General features: G+C 47.0%; 1 protein-coding gene across 5 annotated transcripts in view; it reads left to right on the top strand.

Moving 5' to 3' along the window:
- Positions 1-26,196, top strand: part of PRKDC (protein kinase, DNA-activated, catalytic subunit) — a 150,603-nt gene that overhangs the window by 64,460 nt on the left and 59,947 nt on the right. For all 5 annotated transcript variants that reach the window (XR_004486071.2, XM_033437691.2, XM_033437690.2 and 2 more), the window contains 16 exons: positions 310-518; positions 817-949; positions 1,373-1,531; positions 2,263-2,466; positions 8,283-8,468; positions 8,856-8,960; positions 9,767-9,934; positions 12,642-12,769; positions 15,938-16,145; positions 18,967-19,145; positions 20,371-20,539; positions 20,716-20,781; positions 21,829-21,901; positions 22,871-23,019; positions 24,569-24,703; positions 24,984-25,103. Coding sequence is in view for 4 of the 5 variants with exons in the window: in XM_033437691.2 (XP_033293582.1) it covers positions 310-518; positions 817-949; positions 1,373-1,531; positions 2,263-2,466; positions 8,283-8,468; positions 8,856-8,960; positions 9,767-9,934; positions 12,642-12,769; positions 15,938-16,145; positions 18,967-19,145; positions 20,371-20,539; positions 20,716-20,781; positions 21,829-21,901; positions 22,871-23,019; positions 24,569-24,703; positions 24,984-25,103 (2,391 nt within the window). In the remaining variant the exon portion in view is untranslated. The remainder of the gene's footprint in view (positions 1-309; positions 519-816; positions 950-1,372; positions 1,532-2,262; positions 2,467-8,282; positions 8,469-8,855; positions 8,961-9,766; positions 9,935-12,641; positions 12,770-15,937; positions 16,146-18,966; positions 19,146-20,370; positions 20,540-20,715; positions 20,782-21,828; positions 21,902-22,870; positions 23,020-24,568; positions 24,704-24,983; positions 25,104-26,196) is intronic.

The following is a 26,196-nucleotide window of genomic DNA, read 5'->3' as shown; positions in this document are numbered from 1 at the left end:
GAGGCTGAGACCCGCATCCCGTCAGTGCCCGCTCAGCGCCTACTATGCGCCAGGCCCTGCCTCTGCCAGGGCTGGAAGCCCACGGCGCCACCCTGTGAAGGTTTCTCTGGGGCACCTCCGGGCCCTCCTGTCCACGTGTGGTCCACGGTTGCTCTTCCGCCGTGACGGCAGTCAGGTCCACGCGGCGGAGACCTAGGGACCGCAGAGCCTGAACTGTGTGCTGTCTGAGCCCCACCCCATCCTTCCTGCTTGTTGGGCCGTCCACTGCGGTGAAAGTCCCAACGCTGACCGATGGGTGTGTCTGTGCAGCTCCTTGGGAAGGATTCGTGCAGCGCAGACCTTACGAAGCTCCTGGTGAGAACACTGTGTGCTCCCTCGAGCGTGGGCTTCAACGTCGGGGACTTCCCGGTGATGGACCACCTCCCCAGTGTGTGCGTGGGCCTTCTGAAGGCCCTGAAGACGTCCCCGCACTGCGCTGCGCTGGAGGCATGCCTCAGGGAGGAGGTCACGACACGGAGGTGGGGCTTCCAGGGCAGCCTCGGGGCGGGGTGGGGGTGAGGGCGGGGCACAGAGGCCCCTCCATGGCTTAGCCCTCAGGGCAGCAGACAGCCTGCGGGTGGCACCGAGTGGTCCCTGCGGCATTGGCACGCACCCTAGTTTGCTTAACCTGGGTTTGCTGTCCAGGACCTTGCGGCGGACTGGGGCACCGGGAAGCTAGTAAATACATTGCAGCAGGACGCACACAGTCTTCAGTGTCCCGTAACGTCATGAGACCGGCACTCACCCGGCTTCCTTTTGTTTTCCCTGCACGGCCAGCATTGAGGAGCTCTGCACTGTTGACCTTTATGGCCTGGACGCTCACGCTAGTCGGGCCGAGCTGGCGTCTGTCGTGTCGGCCTGGAAGCAGCTTCACGGGGCTGGCTTTCTGCATGTTATGGCGCCATCGCAGGTAACTGTGCCAGTTTGTTGTACATTTCTCTTAGCTCATTATGCCAGTTTGTCGATTTATTTATAGCCTTTTTAAAATATCCGTTAATGTACAGAGCATGCCGAGATAGAAATTAGAGAAATACTTGCTCCACACATGGCAGTGTTGCCTAGAGTGTAAATATGACAGTAAGTGTAAAAGTTTATTAATGTAAAATGAAAATAAAGGCCACTTGAATATTTCCAGCACCTTCTGAAGACCTTTAGGCACTAGCTGCTCTTGTGCCTGTGTGGCCGGGAGTCAGAGGTGCGTGAAAGTGTCCCTGACAGTTGGAAGGCAGTGGTCAGTGTTGGTGAGCGTGGATTTGTATTAATGAAAGGTGTGAGATTGTGTTTTTCTATGTCATACCTCACTGTTGGGTATTTCAGTGTTGCTTTATTCTAGTCTGCAGATCAGCCGCATTCTCTCGGCACAAAGCTTCTCTCCCTGGTTTATAAAAGCATCGCACCTGGAGTCGAAGGGCAGTGCCTGCCCTCACTGGACCCCAGCTGCAAGCGGCTCGCCAATGGACTTCTGGAGTTGGCCTTTGCTTGTGGAGGACAGGTAGGAAAAACAGCTGTGTGCACGTGTGCGGTCCCAGTGATGTCGGGCATCACTCACATGCAGTGTCTCTGCAAACGGGAATTTAGCTGGGTAACTTCCTAGCTGCAAAAGGACTTTACCTGATTTACCAGAGATGACTTTCTAAAAGTTTTTTTTTATTTTTAATATAAAAGGAGTAGAATGACCTTCTTAAGCTGAAGTTTTGTCTATCCCAGTTTATTTCCAAAAGGCCTTCAGGCAGAGAGCAATTTGTGACTGCAAAGCCGACCTGTGTTGACACAGTGGCCTCTGCTTCCTCCATCCTGGGCAACTCTTCAGAGGCTGATGTGGGAGAGGCCCTGGAGGAGCATTCCAGACACCCCACAAAGTGCTCAGGGCCTTCTGAGCTGTGCAGGGCTGGCCTCACAGTCTCTCTAGCTGTGGTTCCGCAGTGCACCCACCTCCCCTTCTCGTGCCCCTTTGTCCACTGAGTGCAAACAATCCTCAGCCTTCCTAGACTCTCCCCTCAAAGCCACAGCCACGAGATTCTGTGGAGCACTGGGAGACACGTGGGTCAGGGAGAGAGTTCTCGCCCAAAGTAAGACCTGGAAAGTGGAGCCATGTTGAACGCCTACAGTTAGACCAACCCAGGCCTCCCAGGACCAGGCCCCTGCTGACTCTGTTCTCTGCTGTCGGAGCTCACAGCCGCCCGGGGAGTCGTGTGCCACAGCCCTTCTCTTTCCTCTTTACAGTGTGAGCACCTGGTGGGTCTTCTCCTGGACACGGCGGTGGTGTCCATGCCATCCTCAGGAGGGTCCCAGAGGAACATCATCAGCTTCTCTCATGGACAGTATTTCTACAGCTTGTTCTCAGAAACAATCAACACTGAACTGTTGAAAAATCTAGATGTTGCTGTATCGGAGCTCATGAAATCGTCTGTGGATAATCCCAAAATGGTAATGGGTTTTTCCTTTTAATACAGTGTATTTTCTTTAGTAATGCTTATAAAAGGGTTGCTGTATGCCTGAAATAATACATCAGTAAAACAAAGTGAGGGACTTCCCTGCTGGTCCAGTGGTTAAGACTTCGCATTCAAATGCAGGGGGTACGGGTTCCATCCCTGGAAAGGCCGGCCTGCCTTTTCATTCCCACCGGCCGCGGCTGGTCCTGATGTGCCGCAGTCCTCCCTGTTCATGGCTTCCATGGTCTCGAGGCTGAGTCCTCATTTCCCACGTGTTCCTGCTGTAGTCCCTTTGCCCCCTCAGATTGAACCTGTGCAGATCAATATATTTTTTTAATACATTTATTTATTTATTTATGGCTGTGTTGGGTCTTCATTGCTGTGTGCGGGCTTTCTCTAGTTGTGGTGAGCGGGGGCTACTCTTTGTAGCGGTGCGCGGGCTTCTCATTGCGGTGGCCTCTCTTGTTGCAGAGCACGGGCTCTAGGCCCGTGGGCTTCAGTAGTTGTGGTGCATGGGCTCCAGTAGTTGTGGCGCGCAGGCTCTAGAGCACAGGCTGAGTAGTTGTGGCACGTGGGCTTAGTTGTTCCGCGGTGTGTGGGATCTTCCTGGACTAGGGCTCGAACCTGTGTCCCCTGCATTGGCTGGCGGATTCTTAACCACTGCGCCAAGGAATTCCAGATCAGTATTTAATATATAGTTGATTTGTTTGCTAAACACAAAATTTTGAAATTTAACTTGGTCGGTAGACAATCAAAAATTAACTGTTGGAATGATCATTCTAAGGGAGAGGCATAATTTCCTGCTGAGTTAATAAGCTTTTATTCCAAGCAGTGCTAGTTGTCTCTTGTAGGGGAAGATTTTGTAGATTGCGCTAGAAATTTGTATTTTTAGAAGTTTGAAATAAAATTGCAGTAGACCCACAACACTCAGGAAATACAGCATTCGAGCTTGTAAGCTCTTCAGACTTACGGGGAAGAAACCATACTCATTTATCGCCACCTCCTCCCTAGATCCCTCTACAGTGTGGTTTGTTTTTTTGTTTTTTTGAAAGCACAGTCTTAAAGGATACAGAAAAGGAGAAAAGACAAGAGTGACAATATTTTGGAAGCTAGAAAGCAAAAGGACAAGCAGTAACAGACTTCAGAGTCCGAGAAGGCTGCAGTGAGGCCTTGGTGTGCAGGTGGCCTGGAGCAGTGGGGGAATCGGGTGACTGTTAGCCGGCTCCCGTGGGCTCTCCCTGTCCTTGCGAGGTGCAGGAGGCTGGAGGCGCAGACCCTCTTGTCTGGGGGACCCTGGGCATAGTTGAGGGTAAAGATACCTTTTTTCTAAAGAAACATCTTTAGTGAAGATTAGAATCGAGTATATAACCTAGGTATTTCTTTAAGCAACGTAGTGAAGTTTGAAATGCTTTGAACCATAGCAAAAGCACTGTACTACTCCAGTGGTGAGAATCCCACTTTGTACTTTTATCCCCAAGTTTAACGTTAGTTCCTCAATTCTTCTGATCTTGGTTTCACACTGATTTTTTTTTGAGCAGCCAGCGTGTTTCTGGTATATGCCGTAGTTTTGTGTTTTGCCATTTTTCTCTTGGGTTGTATTTTCTTTCTTTTTTTTTTTTTTTGCGGTGCGCGGGCCTCTCACTGCTGTGGCCTCTCCCGTTGCGGAGCACGGGCTCCGGACGCGCAGGCTCAGCGGCCATGGCTCACGGGCCCAGCCGCTCCGCGGCATGCGGGATCCTCCCGGACCAGGGCACGAACCCGCGTTGCCTGCATTGGCAGGCGGACTCTCAACCACTGCGCCACCAGGGGAGCCCTGTATTTTCTTATTAATTTGTAAAATTTTTGTATACTAAGTGTAGCAGACCTCTGTCTGTCATGTATGCAGAAAGTCCTTTTTCCTACTGACCATTTGTCTTTCTCAGTTGGAGTGTTTATTCCGTACAGAAGTATTTGGTTTTTTATAGTTAAAGAAGATACCAGTCTTCTTTTCAGTTGATCTGTTTTTCATGTCATACTTAGAAAGCCTTTCTCCATCCCAATATTATCCCTAAAATCTATCTGCCCATGTTTTCTTCTGTTACTTTTATAATTTCTTTTTTAAACAAATGGAAGTAATGCAAACAGCACTGTAGAAATATTTTTTCCTAAATAGATATATATTGGACAAACATTCATTCACAAATGGATATTTTCCTCATTAATTCAAGTTTCTAACTTTTTCAGATCCGAATCTCTATACAAATTTAGGTCGGAGGTTGTTTAATTTGTTACTTACCTATCTGTTTTTCAGCCAGTACCACGTTGTTTTAATTTCAGCAATTTTAAAATACACTTTAACATCTGGTAAGGCAGTGTTCCTTCTTAGTATTTTTGTTTTTCAGAATTCTTCAAGCTATACTTACACATTTTCTTTAAAGTGAAATTTAGAATCATTTTGCCAAGTTTCCTACAGCCCTCTCCACAACATACAGGGATTTTGAGTGGTGATACAATGTGTATAGAGCATATTTAAACCAAGGTGACCTCTTTAAAAAAATTAAGCCATGTTTTCTATAGTATGTCTCTCAGTTTATCCAAACATTTATTCATGTTCTCAAATCTTTTTGAGAACTATTATGTATTCATACTATTATGTAGAATGTTATAATTGTATATTGATTTTGTATCCTGTATCTTCACTACATTTTTAGATTAGTTTTAACAGTTTTTTGGTAGTCTTGAGGGTTTTCTATATATCCTATCATCTCCAGATAGAGACTGTTCTGCTTTTTCTGAGTGAAAGGATACCTTTTATTTCTTTTTCTTGTCTGACTGCTATGACTAGAACTTCCAATATTATGTTGAAATTGTGTTGAATGAAAGTGGCGAGAGTGGGCATCCTAGTCTTTTTCCTGATCTTAGGGGAAACGCTTACAGCTTTCCACTGTTGAGTATGATGTTAGCTGTGGACTTGTCATATATGGCCTTTATTATGCTGAGGTACATTCCCTCTATACCTGTTTGTTGAGAGTTTTTATCATGAATGGACGTTGAGTTTTGTCAAATGCTTTTTCTGCATCTGTTGAGATGATCCGATGATTTTTAACCTCTGTTTTGTTACTGTGGTGTGTCACCTTGATTGATTTGCAGACGCTGGGCCACCCTTGGCACCTGGGGTAAACCCCGCTTGATCACGGGGTGCGGCCCTTCTAATGTGCTGCGGAATTTGCTTTGCTCACACTCTGTTGAGGATATTTGCATCTGTGTTCCTCAGGGATATTTCCCTGTAATTTTCTTTTCTTGAGGTGTCCTCGTCTGGTGTTGGTGTCAGGGTGACGCTGGCCATGTAAAATGAGTTTGAAAGTGCTTCCTCCGTGCCCCCCTCCCCGCCCACTTCTTTGGCAGAATTTGAGAAGGTGTTAGTTCTTCTTTGATTGTTTGGTAGAATTCGCTATTGAAGCCATCTGATTCTGGAATTTTGTTTGTTGGGATGTTTTGATTACTGATTCAATCTCCTTGCTAGTAATTGGTCTGTTCAGATTATTTCTCCATGATTCAGTCTTGGTAGGTTGTTTGTTTCTAGGAATTTATTTGTTTCTTCCAGGTTGTCCAGTTTGTTGGTGTATAATTGTTCCTAGTGGTCTTTTTATGATCCTTTGTGATGTAAGGATACCTTCTGGGGAATTAAGTGAAAGCCTGTCCAAGTTCTGAACCTTGAGGCGTTAGGCCATTTTCTTCAATTTGGCTCTCAGAACACAGTCAGCTAGATACACCCTCAGGCAGGATTTCAGACTGTGCTGAAAAGCCTAAGAGAAAATCAAGATACCGTTATCCCAGCCCAACTAGATCTACTTCCAGTGTCCTCGCTGCTGGTGAGCCCTGCCCGCTGCTCACGCTTCTGTCCGTTCCTCAGTGCGTACCGACCACTGTGAAGCACCAGGCGCTCCAGGAAAGGGCTTCTGAAAGGACAGGCAGGGAAAAGGCACTTGAAACAGAGATTATTCAGGAAAGGGCTTCTGAAAGGACGGGCAGGGAAAAGGCACCTGAAACAGAGATTATTCAGTGACATGGGGTGTAAGAAGAAAGAAACTTCAGAGGTGAGAGAAGGCACTGTATCCGTGAAACAAGAATCGCTATTGAGAAGGAATATCAGAGAACAAGAAAGAAAATTTGTGAATTAAACATACACATCACAAATTAAGGATGAAGTGGATTTGGAAGATAAAATTCAGGAACTCTCAAGGAGAGTAGAGTAAGGTTACAAATCAGAAAATGGAGAAGCGATGAGGAAACTTGGAATCTATCTACAAGGTCCAGCTCCATGGCCTCCACCCCTGACAGAGGACGAGCCAAGTAGAGGCTTCATGGATAACGTTTCAGGAATGACCATTCTGAGTTCCAGATGGAAAAGGCCATCGAATGTCCAGTGCATTGTATGGAAACAGCTCCACACGGAGCACACTTCTTGAAAATTTGAAACCTTGGGGGTTCCCCAGGAGAGAAGATGCTGAAAAGTTTCTACAAGAGAAAAAACCCAAAGGTCTTTCAAAAGTATCAGGAACCTGGATGACGGTTGTCTTTGCAACAGCAGAGTGCAGCCTGGGAGACAGTGAGCCAGATTTCGTGCACAGTTTCGGAAAGAGTACTTCTCACCTGAGTGGGAAGGATTAACGATTATGAGTGAGAGCCGAGTGCAGGTGTTTCAGGTGTGCCAGGTCCCCATGGGGGTCTGTGTCCTGTGCTCCTCCTGCTGGGAAGCTGCCGGGGGAAGTTCTCCACTGAGATGGAGCAGAAGCTGGGAAAAAGGAGGGCGTGGGGTCCGGGAAGTTTGCCGACGAGTCTCCTGGGGGCGGGGGGTGGTGACCTCCACTCAAGACCCGGACTGGTGTCCCTGACCCTCCCGAGGTGGTGCCCCAGAGATGGCTCACAGCCTCCCTGATGCGTTTGCACGTCTAGAGGAGACGTAGTGAATTTGGGAGAGTTTGATGACAACAGTGACAGTCACGTTGAGAACAGGTAAGGGGTGGGGGAGCTGGGGTGCTGTCCCTCTGCCAGGCGAACGTCCACGTACAACTGTCTGTACAGTCGGCCCTCGTGTCCACGGATCCCCCTCCTGTAGACCGCGCGGCGCCGTAGTGCGCGTTTCCACGTTAAGTGCACCCACGCAGTTCAAACCCGAGTTGTTCAAGCGTCAGGTACTCACTTCAGGGAGATCAAAATGTTATGTGAGGAAGGAAATGTGTGCTAGTACTCAGCTCGGATCATCTGTGAGCGGAGCTACCTGTCACAACAGCAGGAATATTGAATTAATCTAACCGAATTTAGGAGATCACTGTTGGGAAGGCAGTAGGACAGGAGATGTGCATGTACCTCCCTGTGCCCTTGCGTGCCCATGTCCATGTGTCCCTGTGTGCGTGTGCATGTGTGTGTTTCACTCTGTGCGTTTCCGTGTGTGCATGTGTGTGTGTGCTGTTTCTAAGCGTGTGTGTGTCCCTGTGTGCGTGCCTGTGTGTGTGTGCATGTGTGAGTGCATCTGGTGGTGATAGTGACCAGAGAGAGCTGATTTCCCCTGCCATGGAGAATGGCCCCGACCAAGAAAACAACAGATAGCAGTTTAAGCATTATTTCATAAAGGGGACCACCGTATGCCTTTGTGGGAAAATTTACATGTTAAAGTGCTGTTTTCAGATATGAGGAGTTGTGAAGTAAACAGCTGTTCTAGGAATAGCATCTTCATTTTCCAAGAATAGCTTTGAAAAATGACAGTAAATTCTGTTGCGTGTCTGTCAGCCTTGATGGTAAGAGTTCTTGCTTCACCCCGCGCTGTCTCAGGTGAGCGCCGTTCTGAATGGCCTGTTGGATCAGAGCTTCCGGGACCGAGCCAGTCAGAAGCACCAAGGCCTGGAACTGGTGGGTGCCATCCTGCAGAGCTGGAGGAGCTGCGGCCCGTGGTGGGCCAGGGATGCTGCCCCGGACAGCAAAATGGCCGTGCTGACCTTGCTGGCAAAAATTCTGCAGGTATTCTGAGAGACCTTGAAAATGTAGCTGCGTCTGTCGCTTATGTCTTTAAAAATTCGGTGGAGGCTTCTTGAAAAGCTCATTGGTTTGACAAATAAAAAATAACTTGGACAATTGCTGATTACTTTATATTTTATACTTTTCCATTATTTTACGTAATTATCTTTTATTCTCATTTTCATTTCTTATTCTTTATCTTCTCAGTGTAGCTTTACGTGCATTGTCTTAGCAGATAGTTTTAAAATATTTCAGAACAGGAATTGTTGAAATGCTGTTGACGCCCAAGAACAAATGTATAGGTCATTTCTGAAATTTAAAAACGGAAAAATGTATTAAAGGAAATTAGAGGCATAATGTAGAAATGTGTTTTCATTTTCCCTCCTTTAGATTGATTCATCTGTATCTTTTAATACAAATCACAGCGCATTCCCAGAAGTTTTTACAACGTATGTTAGTCTACTTGCTGATCCGAATTTGGGTCTACATTTAAAGGTAAGTGGTTGAAAAGATGTTTTTCAGATTATGTTCCCCATTTTTTTTCCTGTTCTGTATTTTTGTGTATTTGTGATATTTTCTGTTTTCTTATTATGGAAAATTTCAGACATATTCAGAAGCAGAGAGACCAGCACAGTGACGCCCGGGTACCTGTCACCAGCTTCTGTGGCCCTCAGTCATCTTTCTGTTAATTAATAACAGAAAATATCTCTCTTACTTTTAGGGTCAAGAACTTAACAGATTTTGTAATTTTAAAGTCCTGTAGTAATTAGATTTTACACTCCAGTAAAGTGTGGCCTTCCTGAAAACCATCTTTGTAGTGGATCATGAGGGTATTTCTTTGGAATTTTCTGCTGTATGTGATTAGTCAGGTTTCACATTTCTCAACATGAGGAGGTCTGGGAACTGACCTGCTACCCAAGGGAGGAAGGAAGCACACCGAGTGCTCTGAAGCCCTGAGTTCCGCAGTCGCCCCGTAGGGTATTCACAATAGTCTTTTCTCACAGAACTCAGGCAGCGCGCTTCTAGTAGAGGCTGCGTTTGCAGAGGAGATCCACACGCAGAGTCAGGCTGCCCTGTCCTGTGCTCACACGGGACAGCCCTGCCTCAGCCCGCGAGCCCGAGAGTGGAAGCCGAGGGCCAGGCCGCGTCTTGCTGGTGGGTTTGACGCTGCCGAGGAGGTGTCCTGAAGTGGGCCCGGAGTGCACACGTGTGGTGCTTTCTTGGCGCAGTCTTTAGAAAGCAGTCGTTGCACTCGTTGTGTGGAATCCCTAAGCCAGTCTCATGTTGCGCTCGCTCTGCAGGGCCAGGCTGTGATTCTGCTCCCATTCTTCACCAGTCTCACTGGAGGCCATCTGCAGGAGCTGAAGCACGTTCTCGGGAAGTTCATTGTTTCTAATTTCCCTATGAAGTCTGAAGAGTTTCCCCCGGGGACTCTGCGATACAATAACTACGCGGACTGTATGAAAAAGGTTAGTTTTTAGTAGTTGCAACTAAAATTAAGCACTGCTTGTTTCCTGTTAACATTTCTTGGTGAAAAGAAGTTAGTGAAATATTCAGAGTCAGAGAGTGTTCTAACTCGAAGGATTCATTTTAACTCATTTTGAAAGCTTGTCTGTGGGGGCCGATGTGTACCTGAATCCTTTGGGGCTAATTTTTCTCCCATTTAAAAATTGTGAAATATTTTATGTGTAATGTATAAGCTTTGAAGAATAATACCGAAGAGAGCTAAAAAATAGAATATCACCTATGGTGCAGTTTCTGAAGTTTAGTTGACTAGTGGTCATTTGAGAAATATCTAGTGGGTATCACTTAGTTAATATACAGCGTAAGTTCCCGAAACACCGGGGGCTTAGCCAAGAAGCTAGGTTCTATCCCTCCTGTACAGTTCTAGATCCTCTACAGGGACCCCGTCTCCTTTACCTTCTTCTTTTCTGTTGTCCCCCACACGTAGCATCTACCTTGTCCAGGTTGGCTGATCCAGCTCCTATCTTGTCCGTTCTAGCCAACAGGAGGGAGGAGAGGGCAGGAGAGAGCATCCCTTTCCTTTAAGGGCTTAATCCAGACCTTGCACGTATTAATTCTGCTGATAACCCACTTGCCACATACAAGCGAGTGAGACTGTGAATGTTCTTATTTTGGGCAGCAGTATACTCAGCTAAAACTCAGGGGCCAGCCAGTAGGGAAAACGAGAGAATCACCATTGGAGAGAGGGTAGGTGGTGGTCGCCCATACTCGTGATGGACTCAACAATAATAAAGATACTGTCTTGTTTTCAAGGAGCTTATAGTAAAGTAAGGAAGAAACGATGATTAAAACACACTGTAATAAGTGCCAGGGTAGAGATACACATACTCTCCAAGGATGTCTGCACCAGTGTATCCCGTCCACATGTTTTTATGGTGTGACTTTCCGTCACATGGGGAAAAAAGAGACGTCATGCATTTTGAGCAACGTAGTCTGATTTTTCTCCTGTTGCATATGGGTTGTCCTTAAGGACTCACTAGTAACAAGAAAATAATGCAGTGGAAGTGATGCTTGTGATTCTGAGTCTAGCCTTAAAAGGTTTCCAGCTCATTCCTGGGTCTCTGGTCTGTGGGACCCAGTCACCATCCTGTACAGAAGCCACGCAGCCACATGGAAAGGCTGTTTACAAACCACCCATCCACATGGGTTCTCTCCTCCCTACCCTGATGTGACTTTTTTCTTTCCAACATACAGAGAAGTTGGAAGAATAGTCAACAAGCATCCATATAACCGCCTCTTGTATTCAGCAGTTAACTTTTTGTCCTGTTTGCTTTGTCTGTGTGTGCGTGTGTGTTCTGACTGAAACGCTTGCGAGTTAGCTGCAGACATCCTGGTGCTTCACTCCTGAATGTTTCAGCAGCAGTTCCTGAGAGGCAGGCACCACGCTGATACCAGGCCCAAGAAAATTCTCGCTGCTCTCAGACCCTGTGCTGTTTCGTCCACGGTCACGTTTCTCCAGATGTCCCTGTGTTTGGCTGGATTTTTCAAACCAGGATCTAATTAATGATTGGCTCGAATGTCATGTCTCTGGTATCTTTAAATCCAGGACTGCTTCACCCCCATCCCTTTTATTTCTCTGCGACACTGGGTTTTGGAAGTAGCCCGAGCGCGTCTCTCGGATGCTGTCCTGTTTGTCTGATTGCTCCCTTGAGGTGCGTTTTGGCTTTCCTCACCCTCTGTGTTTCCTCTAAACTGGAAGTTAGGCTTCAAGCTTGGCTGTGAGATTCAGGCTAACCCTTCTGGCAACAACCCCACACCTGGAGGCAGGTGTCGTGCACGTCCCCTTGTGAGCGACCTCGCATCTGGTGGCCTGGTTGACATGGTAACCTCCTCATTTCTCTGTCGAATGGTGTGTTCTTTCTGCACCATCATGCTGGTACCATCTGAGTTTCCTGCTCCCCAGCAATCTGCCAGCAGATGGTTGTCACGTCCACAAAGGTTCTGGGTAGATCTTTAGTACTTTCCCTTAACGTAAATGCAAGTGCAGACAGTCGCGGCACCTTTGAAGAAAGATTCCAGTCTAAGAAAGGTGTAAACCAACAGGAGAAAGGAACTCGGAGCAGAGGCAACAAGTCGAGATAAGAACGTCGAAGAGACTGTTCAGAGCAGCTTCAGAGAGGAGAGACAGTATATCAAGTGCATGAACTAGAACAAGAAAGCGCTCTTGGAAATTAAATACACAAAAGAAAAATTTAAAAACCTTCACCAAATGGAAGATAAGATTGCAGCTGTCTCCTAGAGAGTAGAGCAAAAGGACATGGAGATGGAAGATGGGAGGTGAGATGAGAACACTGGACCCACAGCCTGGAGTGTGTGTGCTGTGCAGTGAGGGTGGTGTGAAGGGCGCACGCTGCCGCCCCCAGAGGGCCCAGAGCCGAGGAGAGGCCTTGTGGAGGTGAAGAGAGGGCCCCAAACACGGTTGGAGGGAGAATATCTGCAAAACTTTGAGAGAATCAAAACTCAAATATTTAACGAACATTGTTATATGCCAGGCATTCCATAGCTGCAAAAATGACATATATTAGCATTTGTTAATCTTTGTGAAATTGTTATAATTTGCTTTCCCTTTTTATTTGAACTGTCAAAAAACAAATCCAATGCAATTATTATCATCATCATCGTCATTATTATTGGTGTGTGTTTCTTCTCTAGCTTCTGGATGCATTGGAGTTATCGCAGAGTCCCGTGTTGTTGGAGCTGATGACAGAAATTCTTTGTCGGGAGCAACAGCATGTTATGGAAGAGTTATTTCAATCCACTTTCAGGAAGATAGCCAGAAAGTGAGTCATTCCTCGTCTGGGATTCCAGGAACCATATGTGTTTTATTTCTGTGGGAGATTATCATCTCTGTTCTTGAAAACGATGAGTGCATTATTTCAGTAGATGCAGATAAAGTTTTGGCAAAATCCAGTGCTCATTTACTCATCGATGATAAAACTTGCAAAAGATCATCTATGAAAAACCAGTAGCCAACAAAATAGTTAATAGTGAAAGGCTGAATTTTCCTCCAAAGTTGGGAACAAGGCGAGGACGTCTGTTTTCTATCCAACATAGTCCTGGAGGTTCTAGCCATTGCAGTCAGGCAAGCAAAAGAAATAAAAGGCAGTCAACTTGGAAAGAAAGAAGTATAACTGTTTCTACTCACAGATGGCACAAGGCAGAGAATCCTAAAGATCTACAAGAAACTGTTCGAACCAATAAACAATCATAGAAAATTTGTCGGATTCAGAATACATAGTATTCTAATGTCAGTGGTAGTTCTGTTTATGAACAGAGAACGTTTGACACTATAATTACAAATGTAATACCATTCATAATGGCACCAAAAAGAATAAAACACTTGGGAATAAACTTAACACAAGAAGCACAAGACTTGTACAGCAAAAATTACAACCTATTGCTGAAGGAAATTAAAAAATTAAAGATCTAAGTAAATGGAGAGATAGTCCATGCTCATGAGTTGGAAGATGCAATATTGTTAACATGGCAGTTCTATTCAAATTGCTAGGTTTAATGCACTCCATATCCAGATTCCAGCAAGCCTCATTTTTCGGGTACAGGAATTGACTGGCAGTTCCTAATATTTATATGGAAATGCAAAATACCCCTTAACAGCCAAAACAATTTTGAAAAAGAGAGACAAAATTGGAGGATTTTCCACATCCCAGTTCTAAAACTTACTCCAGTGCTACAGTTGTCTCTGTGAAAATTAGTTAATATTTTTCAGTTTTAGAACTTTTAAAAACAAAACAAGTAAATTTCAGTCAGTGGCAGTTGTTATTCTTTTTTATGTTCACACCGTTCCCATCTGTGGCAGTGGGAGTCCATGGCGGCCGGCTCCTAGGTTCTTGGGCAGCCTTCCTTAATCTCTGATGTCTTATACATGTCTTCTGGCTCAGCAGATCACCGCAGGCTCACCTTGACCCAGAGTCAAGCTGTTTCTCTAGAGAGCCCCGTGAAACGGCACCTAGAGACCACAGGCTGGGTCCTCGGCGAACTTAGTGCTACTGGGTTATAGCACTACTACTGGTTAGTGCTGTACTGAGGAATAGTTTTGTTTGTTTTAAGGAAAAGAAAAATATCCTGATACTTTCCTTTCAATCTTAACGTTATGGGTTTTTTATTACTTTTATTATTTTTCCCTTACATTGTAGATTTTAATTATTTTCTGTTCAGTGTTGTTTTTAATAACATTTCACCAGTATTTAATTGCTTTATCCTATAATACACATAAAATATTTTCAAAACTAACACTACCAGTATTACTACTAAGAATAATCATAGCTGGAAGAAGTTAACATTTTAAATTTTATTTATAATTTACTTAGAATATATTCTCTGAGGATATACAGTCAAATTTTGTGTTCCAGAATCACTTGAAAGTGTTTTTCAATGTGCAGTTATTATACCAATTCATTAGGTATGCTTTAATTCATTTTCAGATCTTAGAAGTTTTTGTGTTTTTTTTTTGACTTAATTTTCTTATTGAATATGTAAAATACATACGTGATTCGAACGTTAGAAGTACGTAATGCGCTACATTCAGGAGCCTTGCTTCCCTCTCCTATCGTCTTCTGCCCTTTCACCTTTCTTTCTACTTCATGTTTTCTGCAGATCATGCTAAATCAGCACGTAGAGATCTTCTGCTTTCCTTTTTTTTTTTTAAACAACTGTGTAATTATTCACTGTGTGGAAGTACCAAGTATTTTGAAGCAGCCCCTACTGATGGGCTTTTGGTCAGTCTTTTGCTGATGAGAATAATGGCATAGCGAATAGCCCTGTGCACATGTCATGTTGTATTTTGCCAGTGTAGCTTTGGAGTGGATTTGTAAATGTGAGTGAAAAGGTAAATGCATTTGTGACTTTGCTAGATATCACCACATCCCCTTTTGGAGGCTGTATTATTTGCATTCCTTCCAGCAGTGGATGAAAGTATGTTTCATCACAGTCTTGCCAATAGAGTATATTGTCAAACATTTGGATTTTTTCCAGCGTTAATAGGGGAGAAAGGATTTCTCAGTGTTGCTCTAATTTGTATTTCTTTTATTATGAGTAAAATGGAACATATATTCATATATTTAATGCTCATTTGCATTTATTTTTCAGTAAACCCATCTGTTGGCCCATTTATGCTCTTTTCCTTTTCCTCCTCTTTCCTTTAGGTTTCTGTGTAAGGGCTGTGCATCTCCACTGTGCTCAAAGCAGGATGCTCCTTGAGAGAATTGAAATCTAGGACAGTGTCCAGATGAATATTGCAGAGCCCATGTAGATCTAGGGGTGTCCTGCAACCTCAAATTTTTGTGACTGAATGACGTTCAAATCCAGTATTTTTGCTCTGGGTCATAGCTAACTTCTGAGCATCGAGATTTTAGAACTGGAAAGGATTTTAATGATCATTCAGTCCTAACCTCTTATTTTTATAGGCGGGGAAGCTAACGCTATTTAAGCTAACGCTAACGCTAATTAAGAATAGCTAACGCTATTCTTAATTAATAGATGTATAGATGGAATCGTATAGGTGATCATTCATATACCGTGTTACAAAGGGCCAGCTGAATTCTCTCTGCCTGGCAAGTAGGAATGGTGGTTCATTACTGAGGAAGAGGCTGGAATTGTCTGATCAGGATTCATGAGTTTCAGGTTCTGGGATACATGATGGTGTCGAGGCTGAGTCTCTTCCAAAGCCTTCCAGAAAGACCATATTGAAAGTAAATGAAAAAAATTCTTTTTCCTAATGTCTAAATAGGCATGAGGATTTCTGGGGATGAGTAAAATAACATGACCTATGTAAAAATGCTTCTTGTATTTCCTGGTTTTTATACATATGATCTTTAAAGGTATTTTTCTGATTCATAGTCATTGGCGTTCACTTTGCTTGGAATGTAGTAGGCCGTCATGAAATATTTGTTGCAAGCCTGAATGTGCATGTAATTTTCTCTTTTTCTTAGGAGTTCATGTGCAACACAGTTAGGGCTTCTGGATAGTGTGTACGGGATGTTCAGGAGGGATGACCTCCTTCCCAGCGTCACCCGCCAAGCGACTGTGGACCGCGTTCTCCTCACTCTGTTGTGGCACTGTGACTTGAGTGCTTTGAGAGACTTCTTTAGCAGCATTGTGGTGGATGCCATTGATGTGTTGAAGTCCAGATTTGTAAAGGTATCGTAGTCTGTTATTAAATTGAATGTTAATAAGAGTTGACAGATCTCCATGGTCAGTGTCGTTAGAAACTGCCATGTGTTCAGTCAGGGGCGTCTGCAGCTCAGGGAGCGTCGCTTCCATGTCCTGGTCTCAGCCTGCAGGCACGTGGTGTCTGCGTTAGTTTCCTCAGGCTGCTGTCACAGGGGACCACAGATGTGGCTTAGAGCCACAGGCCTTTATTTTCTCTGGAGAAATAGAAATCAGAACCTGAATAGAAATAGAAATCAGAAAATCTGTATCTTCTCTGGAGACCAGAAATCAGAAACCGTTTCCTGGGGCTGCACTTGCTCCGGAGGCTCTGGGGAGGAGACTGCTCACCCTGCCAACAGCCTCCAGAGGCACCAGCACCCCTTGGCTCGTGGCCACGGTGCCCCTTCCCGTGCTTCTCAGGTCACTTGGCTTCGTCGTCCTCCTCTTCTGTTTTAAACAGTCCGCCATTTTTCTTCTTTTATTGAAGTGTAGTTGACTTACAGTGTTGTGTTAGTTTCAGGTGCACACCAAAGTGTTTCAGTTATACATGTACATGTGTCTATTCTTTTTCAAATTCTTTTCCATTATGGTTTATTGCAAGGTACTGAATGTTTCCTGTGCTATACAGTAGGTCCTTGTTGTTTATCTGTTGTATGTGTAGTGGTTTGTATCTGCTAATCCCAAACTCCCAATTTATCCGCTCCGCCTCCCCTCCCCCTTGGTAACCACCAGTCTGTTCTCTGTGCCTGTGAGTCTGTTTCTGATTTGTAACTAAGTTCATTTGTGTCATACTTTAGATTCCACATATAAGTGATACATACGGTGTTTGTCTTTGTCTGACTTCACTTAGTATGATTATGTCTGGGTCCATCCGTGTTGCTGCAAATGGCATTATTTCATTCTTTTCATGGCTGAGTAGTATTCCATCGTATCTGTGCACCACAGCTTCAGCTTCTCTATCCACTCCTCTGTCGATGGACATTTAGGTGCTTCCAGCTTCCGCAGTTCTGTCTAGTCTCTCTCTGCCTCCTGCCTGTAAATATGATTGCATTTCGGGCCCACTTGGATAATCTTCTCAGAATCCTTTGCTTCATTTCACCTGTCTCATCCCTTCTGTTGTACAAGGTAACAGTCACAGGTCTGAGGCATTGGAATGTGGGTATCTTTTTGGGGCTTTATTCAGCCTGACACAGTCTAAACCCATTACAACATCAACTTATAAGTCCAAAACCTCATCTAAATATTATTAGCACAAAGTCCCAAATCTCATCATCTAAATCATATAAACCAGATATGGGTAGGTTTTGGGTGTGATCCATCTTGGGGCCAACCTCTCTCCATTTTTGGACCTGTGAAACTAGAAAACAGATTATTTGCTTCCAAAACACAGTGGTGGGACAGGCATAGGATGGTAATTATAGACATTCCTGTTCCAAATAGGAGAAATGGAAGGAAGGAGTCTGTTTTCCAAAGCAAGTTTAAAATCCGGCTGGGCAAATCCATTAGGTTTCAAGACCTGGGAATAATGCTCTGTGGCCTGGTGCTCTGCCTTCTGGGCAGAGACTCCATCCTTGGAGTCATTCTTCTTTTTTCTTGAAGGTTAGCAGGTGTTTGCAGCTGAGTAGCTTTGTCTGTCTGTTGCCTGTAGAATTTGGGGAGTACAGCATCCTTTTTTCCATTTCATTTTGTCTCTGTCCCTTTCAGTTCATCTGGTGTAACATTCTCAGAAACCTTCTGTCTCTTTCATGCTTATTCTGGAGATTCCCTCTGTGAGATAGGAGAGTCCCTTCCCTGTGCGTGGCTTCTGTGAGGTGGCCGAGCGCAGCCGTGAGCCACAGGCTTCGTTTCTTCAGCCATGCCCTCAGGCTTCTCGCCGAAGCATGCTTTCCCAGCAGCCAGTCTCCTGACGCTAGCGTCTTCTGCAGTCTGCACGGGCTGAGAACTTCCCAGGTCATCAAGTTCTGGTTCTTTTTGCTTGACTGTTTTTGTCTCAAGTAATTTCTCACACCTCACATTCTATTATAAGCGGCAAAGGAGAAGCCAGGCAGTACCTCCAGCAAATTTACTTGGAAATCCTCTCAGCTCAGTGTTCAAGTGCACAGCCTGCAAGTTCTGCTTTCTGCACTTCAGAACACTGTTCAGCTAAGTTTTCTTGTTAGCCGCCTAACAAGGATCCTCTGTCCTCCAGTTTCCAAAAATCTGGTACTTACTTCCTTTTGAGACCTCACCAGCAACTACTTTAATGTCCATATTTCTAATAAAAATATGTTTATGCTGACGGGCATTCCCTAAGACAACATTGGCTTTCTGTTCACTTCCTTCTGAGTGCTCGCCAGCAGTGCCTTTAATGTCGATATTTCCTAACAGTGGTCTCTACAGGGCAAGCTAGGCCTTTTCTGTCATGCATGGCAAAAATTTTTTCTACCTCTACCCTCTGCTCAATTCCAAAGCCACTTAACGTATTTTTTTCATTTGTTGCAGTAGAGCTCCAGCTCTTGGTACCAAAATGTGTATTAGTTTCCTTAACCTGCCGTAATAAATCACCATAAGCTTGGTGGCCTAGAGCACAAGTTTATCCTCTCACAGCTTTGGAGGCCCAGAAGTCCCAAATGAGTTTCACTGAGATGAAGTCAGTACTTGCTGCCACACTAAGTAGAACACATCAACACTTACATCCACGTTTTAGCTCTTGGGCTACCTCTTGTTGAAGTGGTTTAACATCTTTGTTAAAATTATTTTCAGTGTAAAGGGCGTTGAGTATTAAATTTCATTTAGTCAGTAAAATACTTTTCATGTTATCTTTTCTTAGCTGAATGAATCTTCCTTTGATACTCAAATCACCAAGAAGATGGGCTACTATAAGCTGCTCGATGTGATGTACTCTCGTCTTCCGAAAGGTGATGTTCACTCCAAGGAATCTAAAATTAATCAGGTGTTCCACGGCTCGCGTGTCCCAGAAGGAAATGAGCTTACAAAGACCCTCATCAAGTAAGGGTTTACTTAATTTCGGATTGTATTTAATTTGTTAATATCTGTGATGCGTATATTTTTATGCATGTATATAATGTGAATAAATGTTTAAACGAATTTTTATAGTTTTCCTATGTACAGACTACTTAGATGGACGTTAATTCAGCATGTTATTGGGTAACGTTCTATCCTAGACACATCTTCTATGCAGATTAAAGCTTTTTCTTTTACTGTTTTTTCCTACTGTCTTTTCTCCCTCAATAGCTTGATATGTTTCTAGTGGTATGATTCACAGTAAGGAGGGATTTAGTGTATTTTATTTTTTCTGTCATTCAAAATTAAAGGAGTGTCACATACTTCTAAGCAGACGTTTCGTAACGCACAGAGTAGTCAGATCCATTTCCTCCGAAGCCGGCCTTCTGGTGAGGCTCCTCTGAGTGTCGGGCACCGGTGTGCCAGGTCTCTGCAGGCTCACCTTCAGCTCCTCCAACCCTCTCCTCGCATGTCCTCCTCAGTGGATGACGTTGTCACCATGAGCGTCTTGGGGGTCGTGTTATTTTTCCTTCTGAATCTCTTCAACCTCTGCACACACCCTGCCGGCCCCAGAGCTGGTGGATTATGTCCGCGGGGCTCCTGGAACCAGTGGCTCGTGTGGCACTGGGGTTGCTGGTGAAGCGCCTCAGTGGCCTCCTGCGTAATAAGTCTCCCCACCCCGAGGCCTGCCGCTCTCAGCCCTGCTGCCAGAGTGACCGTCCATATGTTACAGGAACCTGATTGTTTTGTTTCCCAGCCTGAAGCCCTTCAGAGGGACCGCGTCCTAGTAGCAGGGGCCGGCAGGCTTCTCCCCTCGAGGGCTGGGCAGTAACTGCTCCGGCTTCCTGGGCCCCGTGGAGCAGCTGGCAGCAGCGTAGATGTGGGGTGGCCGTGTTCTGACTGCACTGTGCTCACGTGCACACCGTGCTCACGTGCTCACGGTGGCTGGCCGCAGCTGGCAGGGCGAGACCGGGCTCCTGGGTGTGGCAGCCACCCCTGCCTCCGCCGCTGCCACCCCTCCATGCCCTCACAGTGCCCGTATGCTGCTTCCCCAGGGTCAGTTCAGGCCCCGCCTGGTAGAGCCCTTCCTGCCCCTCAGGCTGGGCCACTGCCCACCCGGCTTGTTGCAGCCCCGGTAGGTGTGGGTGTGGGCGCCCGTGGGGCCGGCTCACCCCCCTGGATGGACTGACACTCGCCCGGCTGCCCGCAGGCTGTGCCACGACGCCTTCACGGAGAACATGGCGGGGGAGGCCCAGCTGCTGGAGCGCAGGCGGCTGTACCACTGTGCCGCCTACAACTGCGCCATCGCTGCCATCCGCTGTGTCTTCACCGAGCTCAAGTTTTACCAGGGCTTCCTGTTCAGTGAGAAGCCGGAGAAGGTAGGCCCCTCCTGACTGCCGGCCGGGCTGCCCGGGGTCTGCGCCGCCCGAGCCGCGGTGGGTGTGCTCCTCCAGCCCTGCATGCGGACGCGGAGGGCGGGACCCCGGGGTGGCGTCAGCGCCCGGCATCACCACCTGGCACTCAGGCATCTTCATGTGGGGCTTTGCATTCACAGAACTTGCTCATTTTTGAAAATCTGATAGACCTGAAGCGCTGCTACACGTTTCCCATAGAAGTGGAGGTGAGTGAAAGTTTTCGTGGTGTTTCCAGGCTACGAACACTTAGCAAATGCTTATAGAGAAACACACACATTGCGCTGAACATTAACTGCCCAGTACTCAAGTCTGCTGTACACTGTAAACACTGGCAGCTTCTTACAGTTTGACCGGAGATACAATCTCAGGCAACTACAAAAAATTGTTCATGACTTGGGTTTTCCCTCAACTTGTAAAGGAGAGAAAATGCCACTGAAAGGAGCTCTTAGGACACATCCCTGAAGTTGTTTTCTGAAGTTCCTCTGGTCAGTGATGTTGAGATCCACCCCGATACAGGGTTAGGCCCTAGGGGCCCTGGTGGGAGGGTCGGCACATCTCGGGCGCCGGGAGCAGACGTCTTGCGGGGAAGATGCTCTGGCAAAGGAGCCAAGCTCAGGCTCAGTCGAGCTCAGCAGAGGCTGGGGGGCAGCAGCCTTTCACAGCCCGGTGGGCGGGAGGGTGGGCAGAGCGAGCGGGGCCTGGGGGGCGGGCTGGTGTTCTGGCCTCCGCCCCTCGTAATCTGCCTGGTGGCTCACAGGTTCAGGCCAGTGCTTGCTTCCCGCCTTGAGCCCTTTTGGAACAAGACTGGCAAGTTCTTTCTAGGCCTGTGTTCAAAGAACTAAAGACATGAAATAATAAACACACACGTCCGTTAAGCCTTCAGACACTTAACCGTGCATTACTTGTGAACTCCGCCGCAGCCGTGAGGTGCTGTGACCTGTTATGACTGTGCCGTCCAGGGAGCTGAGGCTCATAAGTGCAGACGGTGGGTCCCCAGGCCTGTGGCTGGAGGGGTGCAGCCCACGCGGGTCCCAGAGCCCGAGGGGGGCACCAGCTCCTGGCACCCGGCTGGGGTGGGGGGCCTTCCTGAAGGGCGCCCGCCTGTCTTTGTAGGGGGTTTTCAGTGCTTTTAAGTTTGGTTAAAGTTTTTGCTTAAAAGTTAATATTTGTGATTTTTGCCAGATTGCTACTAAAATAGGAAATATGTGACCACGATTCTAAGAAATCTTAAATTGTCTGTTTTTGCCTAATAGGTTCCTATGGAAAGAAAGAAGAGGTACATTGAAATTAGGAGAGAAGCCAGGGAAGCAGCAAATGGGGACTCAGGTAGGACGTTTTTAAAATGATGAGAAAGATTCCAGTAGTTGGTATTTGTTATATAAATAGACAATACTTTAAATACCCCAACGTTGAAACTGAATTTGAAAATTTTTATTTTCAAGTGGCAAATGGAATTGTACTTTGAAAGAAATGCAGTTAGTTAGTTAAACTTTAACAGCACAGAAACATCTCGAGGTGGCCAGAGGGGGCTCAGATGTGGTACGCTTTTTTAACAAAAGCAAGATTGACCTGCATTTATTTGCTTGTGTTTGAATTATGTTTGTGTGTTATTTAGATACTTTCAGAACCCTGTGTGAAAGTACAGTCCCATCCTGCCCCTCCTCTCCTCCAAACCTCCCATCGGCTCCCACCTCCCCGCTATACCCATGTCTGCTCCCTGCGCCCCAGGGCGTTTGCTGTGCTGTTCCCCTAGGTGGACTAATCTCGGCCCCAGAGGCCAGCATGGCCCCTTCCTCTGAAGGAAGTTCTCCTAGCCTCCCGGTTTAGAATCAACTCTCTCTCCCTCCACACGCTCCTAGTTTCAATTTTTTGCTTCATTTTCTTCATAGCTTTTTCTTTCTTCTTGATTTGAGGATAAAATCTGGACCAGTTAAGTCCCTTACATACTTTGAATTAGTTAGTTCTCAGCAGTATCTCTTGCAGCATTTACGTTAGGCTTTATGGGCAGAGTGTACATCATCAGAATTTTCAGTGCAAGAAGTTCTGTTAGCATCACATCCAAAAACTGGATCTAGTTCGACTTCATGCCTTTGTTTGCCGCAGAGAGTAACTGCTCAGTGGGGACAGAGTGCAAGGAGGTCCCCCCAGGCTCTTTTGCTTGTGGATCCGGGTGGTGAGTGAGAGCCGCAGGTTTGATGAACGCCTTCGGTGCAGGTATCCGGGTATCACTTGAGCGTAGAGAAACCCATTTCTTACTAGTTTGAGTAAATGTAGTTCCTTCTTTTTTTGCTTCAGGCGGCCCGTGTTATATGTCTTCCTTGTCATATCTGGCAGACAGTAGCCTGAGTGAGGAGATGAGTCAGTTCGACTTTTGTACTGGAGTTCAGAGCTACTCGTATGGCTCCCAAGACCCTCAGTCCACCGCCGGCCGTTTCTGGAGACGGGTGATTACTGAACATTGTTGTCTGGGGGGCAAGGGGAGCCTCGGGGCGGCAGGGCGCCGGCCTCTCGTCCTGGGGTTCAGCGTCTGACCCCGCCAGCATGCAGGGCGGGTTCACGTTAGCCGGGCTCCTCCCGCGGTCAGGTCAGTGTTTGCATCAGAGCTGCGTGAGGCCCTCCTGAGAGAGCTGACCGCGCTGGCTGACTGTTGTCCGTTCCCGCCCCCGGGAGGGGTGTTTGCTGTCAGTGCCCCGGCCTGAGCAGAGCCTCCTCCCTGAAGGGTGGGCTCTGGTGACGGGCAGGGGGTGCACTGGGTCTGACGGCTGCTTTGAGAGGTTGAGCTCAGTCTCTCTTCCGGGGTCCAGCAGCTCGCGGGGTCGTCCATAGCTCACAGAGCCGCTTTTCCGGCACAGCACTCCGTTTCTAGCTTGGGCTGACCTCACGCTGGTCATTCTTTCAGAGGGAACCCTCCCCCCCAACCCACCCCGCCTCCCACCCCCTGCCCCGTGCCAGCTCTGCAGGCAGCCTGCCCCGTGAGCGGCCCCTCGCGTGGCGGTGGCTCTGGCCGCCCACGTGCTGAGTGGGCCCAGGTATGGCCGTCCGTGGCCATGCACTCCTTTCCCGCCTCTCCGGGGGGCTTGCTGGGTGCGCCTGTCTCTCTCATCTCCCGTGACCCTGGTTGTGTGTCGGTTACTGTTCGGTGCTGAGTGAGCCTGCTGTCACTAACCCGTGACACCCCGCCTCTCTCTTCTGCCCCAGTTTGTAGACTTTACCCATCGCCTGGGGCCAGACACCACGGGCACGGAGGTTGTGAGAGGAGTACGTGTCCAGGGCTGTCCGTCTTGGGAGATGTTCTGGAGTAGTTACTGCCACCAGGGCAGACAGAATGACGGAATTCACTAGGGCCTTTTTTATTCCTTTTTCTGCCCACTCTCCACAAGCATTTAGTAGCCTAGGCCGACCTTTATCCAAACTGTGCTCTCAGCGTTTCTTACGCTGTTCTTTCCTGGAAGCGATCTGTGCTAGGAACCACCCAGATCAGTTGTGTGTGTGTGAAATACACCATACGTGTATGTAAAACCTCAGTTCAGCATCACACTTATAAAATGATTATTCCTGCTCTTTTTTCTTAAAAGGGATCAAGAATGTTTTAAAAGTTTTGTTCTATTATTGATTGAAATTTTAGGGCAAATTAAGGAGTTTACAAAGTTTTTCAAAGTACTGAGAAAAATCGGTAAAAATTTATTCTATAATTCTACTTCAGTAGCTCTACTTCCTACATAAAGTGGCAACGAAGAATGATGCAGGCTGCGGCTCTCAAGATGTAGAGGGTCTGGGCCCGTCGGGACTCACACGACTGAACTTGGTCCGAAGCAGCAGTGTCTGCAGTGACACCCTGACCTGAGCGCGAGCCTGGAGGAGAGCCAGTGTGGCCGGGGGCGGGGGGATGGGGTACTTCCCGAGGACACGCGGAGACGTGAGGTCCCCTGCGTGAGAGCTCTTCTCGGAGCAGCGCGCTGTGGGCCGCCACCTCACCGGCCTCTCCCTCCCCAGGAGCGTCCAGACCCCGAGGTCCCAGGCGACGTGCTGGAGCTGGAGATGGACGAGCTAAATCGGCACGAGTGCATGGCCCCCATGGCGGCCCTGGTCCGGCACATGCAGAGGCTGCAGGCCACTCGGCCAGAAGAGGTGCCTGGGCTGAGCCGGGGCTGTAGTGTGGGTTCGCAGGCGCACTGATCTTCCCGGTCTCGCTCACCACTGCTCGCCCTGTCACGCTGAGAGCGAGTGGTTCACATCGAAGCCTAAACCGGGTTCCGTCTCAGACACGTGATGTCTTGTCACTCGTCTCCTGCCCTGTCATTGTTGTCTCATAGTGTCAAAATACGAAGCTGTTTGGTTCCACTTCCTTACTGAAGTAATTTTTTTTTTTTTTTTTTTAACTGAAGTAATTTTGAGTGTATTATTTCAGGGTTCAGTGCCAAGAAGTCTTCCTCCATGGATGAAATTTCTTCACGACAAACTAGGAAATCCATCAGTATCATTAAATATCCGTCTCTTCTTAGCCAAGCTTGTTATTAATACAGAGGAAGTAAGTAATTTATGATTTCTTTAAAAATTCTTTGCAATTACATGCATCTACTTAAAAAAAATACCCACAGTGAAGAAAGATGTAAAGGGTCAGAGCATGGCGTTATCCTCTGAATCAGTTTGCCAACTTGTGTTATTTGCGCAGCATCATTCTTCTATCATTTTCTTGTAAAACACGTAAATTAACTTCTTTCGAGTTAGAAGTGACCTGTGTTAGGAAGTATATGTGTTGGCAGTTTTCTTATGGCTGCCAGCCTTCCTGGTTTACAGCAGCAAAGAAAGTGGGGAAAGATTCCCGGTAACGCATATCATTGCTGTGTTTATCCGTTGGAGAGGGGGCTGTGCAAAGGCAGAGGGAGCCGCTGAAGGGGGCTGAGAGGAGGGCCCTCCCAGGCAGCAGACGGCAAGGCCCTCAAGGCCCTCGAGCGGAGAAGAGGCCTGGCCTGGGGCTGCAGCAGGGCCCCTCCCTCAGGGTAACACTTGATTTCTAGCTGCGGGGCTCAGGCAACAGAAACCATGAGCCCATTTGCGCTGGAGCCAGAAGCCCAAGGCCAGGGTGTCGGCTGGGTGGTTGCTGCTGAAGCTGTGACTGGGCCTCTCCCAGCCGCTGGGGGCTGCGGGCATCTCTTGGCCTGTGGGTGGTCGAGAATTCTCCCTCAGTGTGCACACCTGCCTCATGTGTAAAAGTTTCCCTTTTCATAAAGACGCTGTTACTTAGGGTTAAGGCCCACCCTGATGACTTTCTTTTTAACTCGACGATCTTCCAAGACCCCGTTTCTAAATAAGGTCACATTTACAGATACGGGGAGTTAGGAGGACCTCGGCATCCTTTTGGGGCTCACAGTTCAGCCCACAGTACTTGGGGTTCACACATGATTTCCAGCTGGTGCTGCTGTAGGTGCTGACTTGATGGCTGGCAGAAGGGAGCTGGTGTCTGGTTTTTGGTTCGATAAGGGGGCTGCTAGGCTGTGCTTACACGTGTGGCATGGGGTGCCTCTGGAATCACTGCAGGTGGCGCTGCAGCATCGCACACTCCCAGAGCTCGGGAACGGCGGGGGCCCATTGTCCTGTGGAACGAAAGATGAGAACTTGTG

This window comes from Orcinus orca, chromosome 17, assembly GCF_937001465.1.
Source record: "Orcinus orca chromosome 17, mOrcOrc1.1, whole genome shotgun sequence".
In the NCBI taxonomy this organism is placed as follows: Eukaryota; Metazoa; Chordata; class Mammalia; order Artiodactyla; family Delphinidae; genus Orcinus; species Orcinus orca.
Note: the sequence above shows the minus strand (reverse complement) of the source record. Positions and strands in the feature narration are given on the sequence as shown.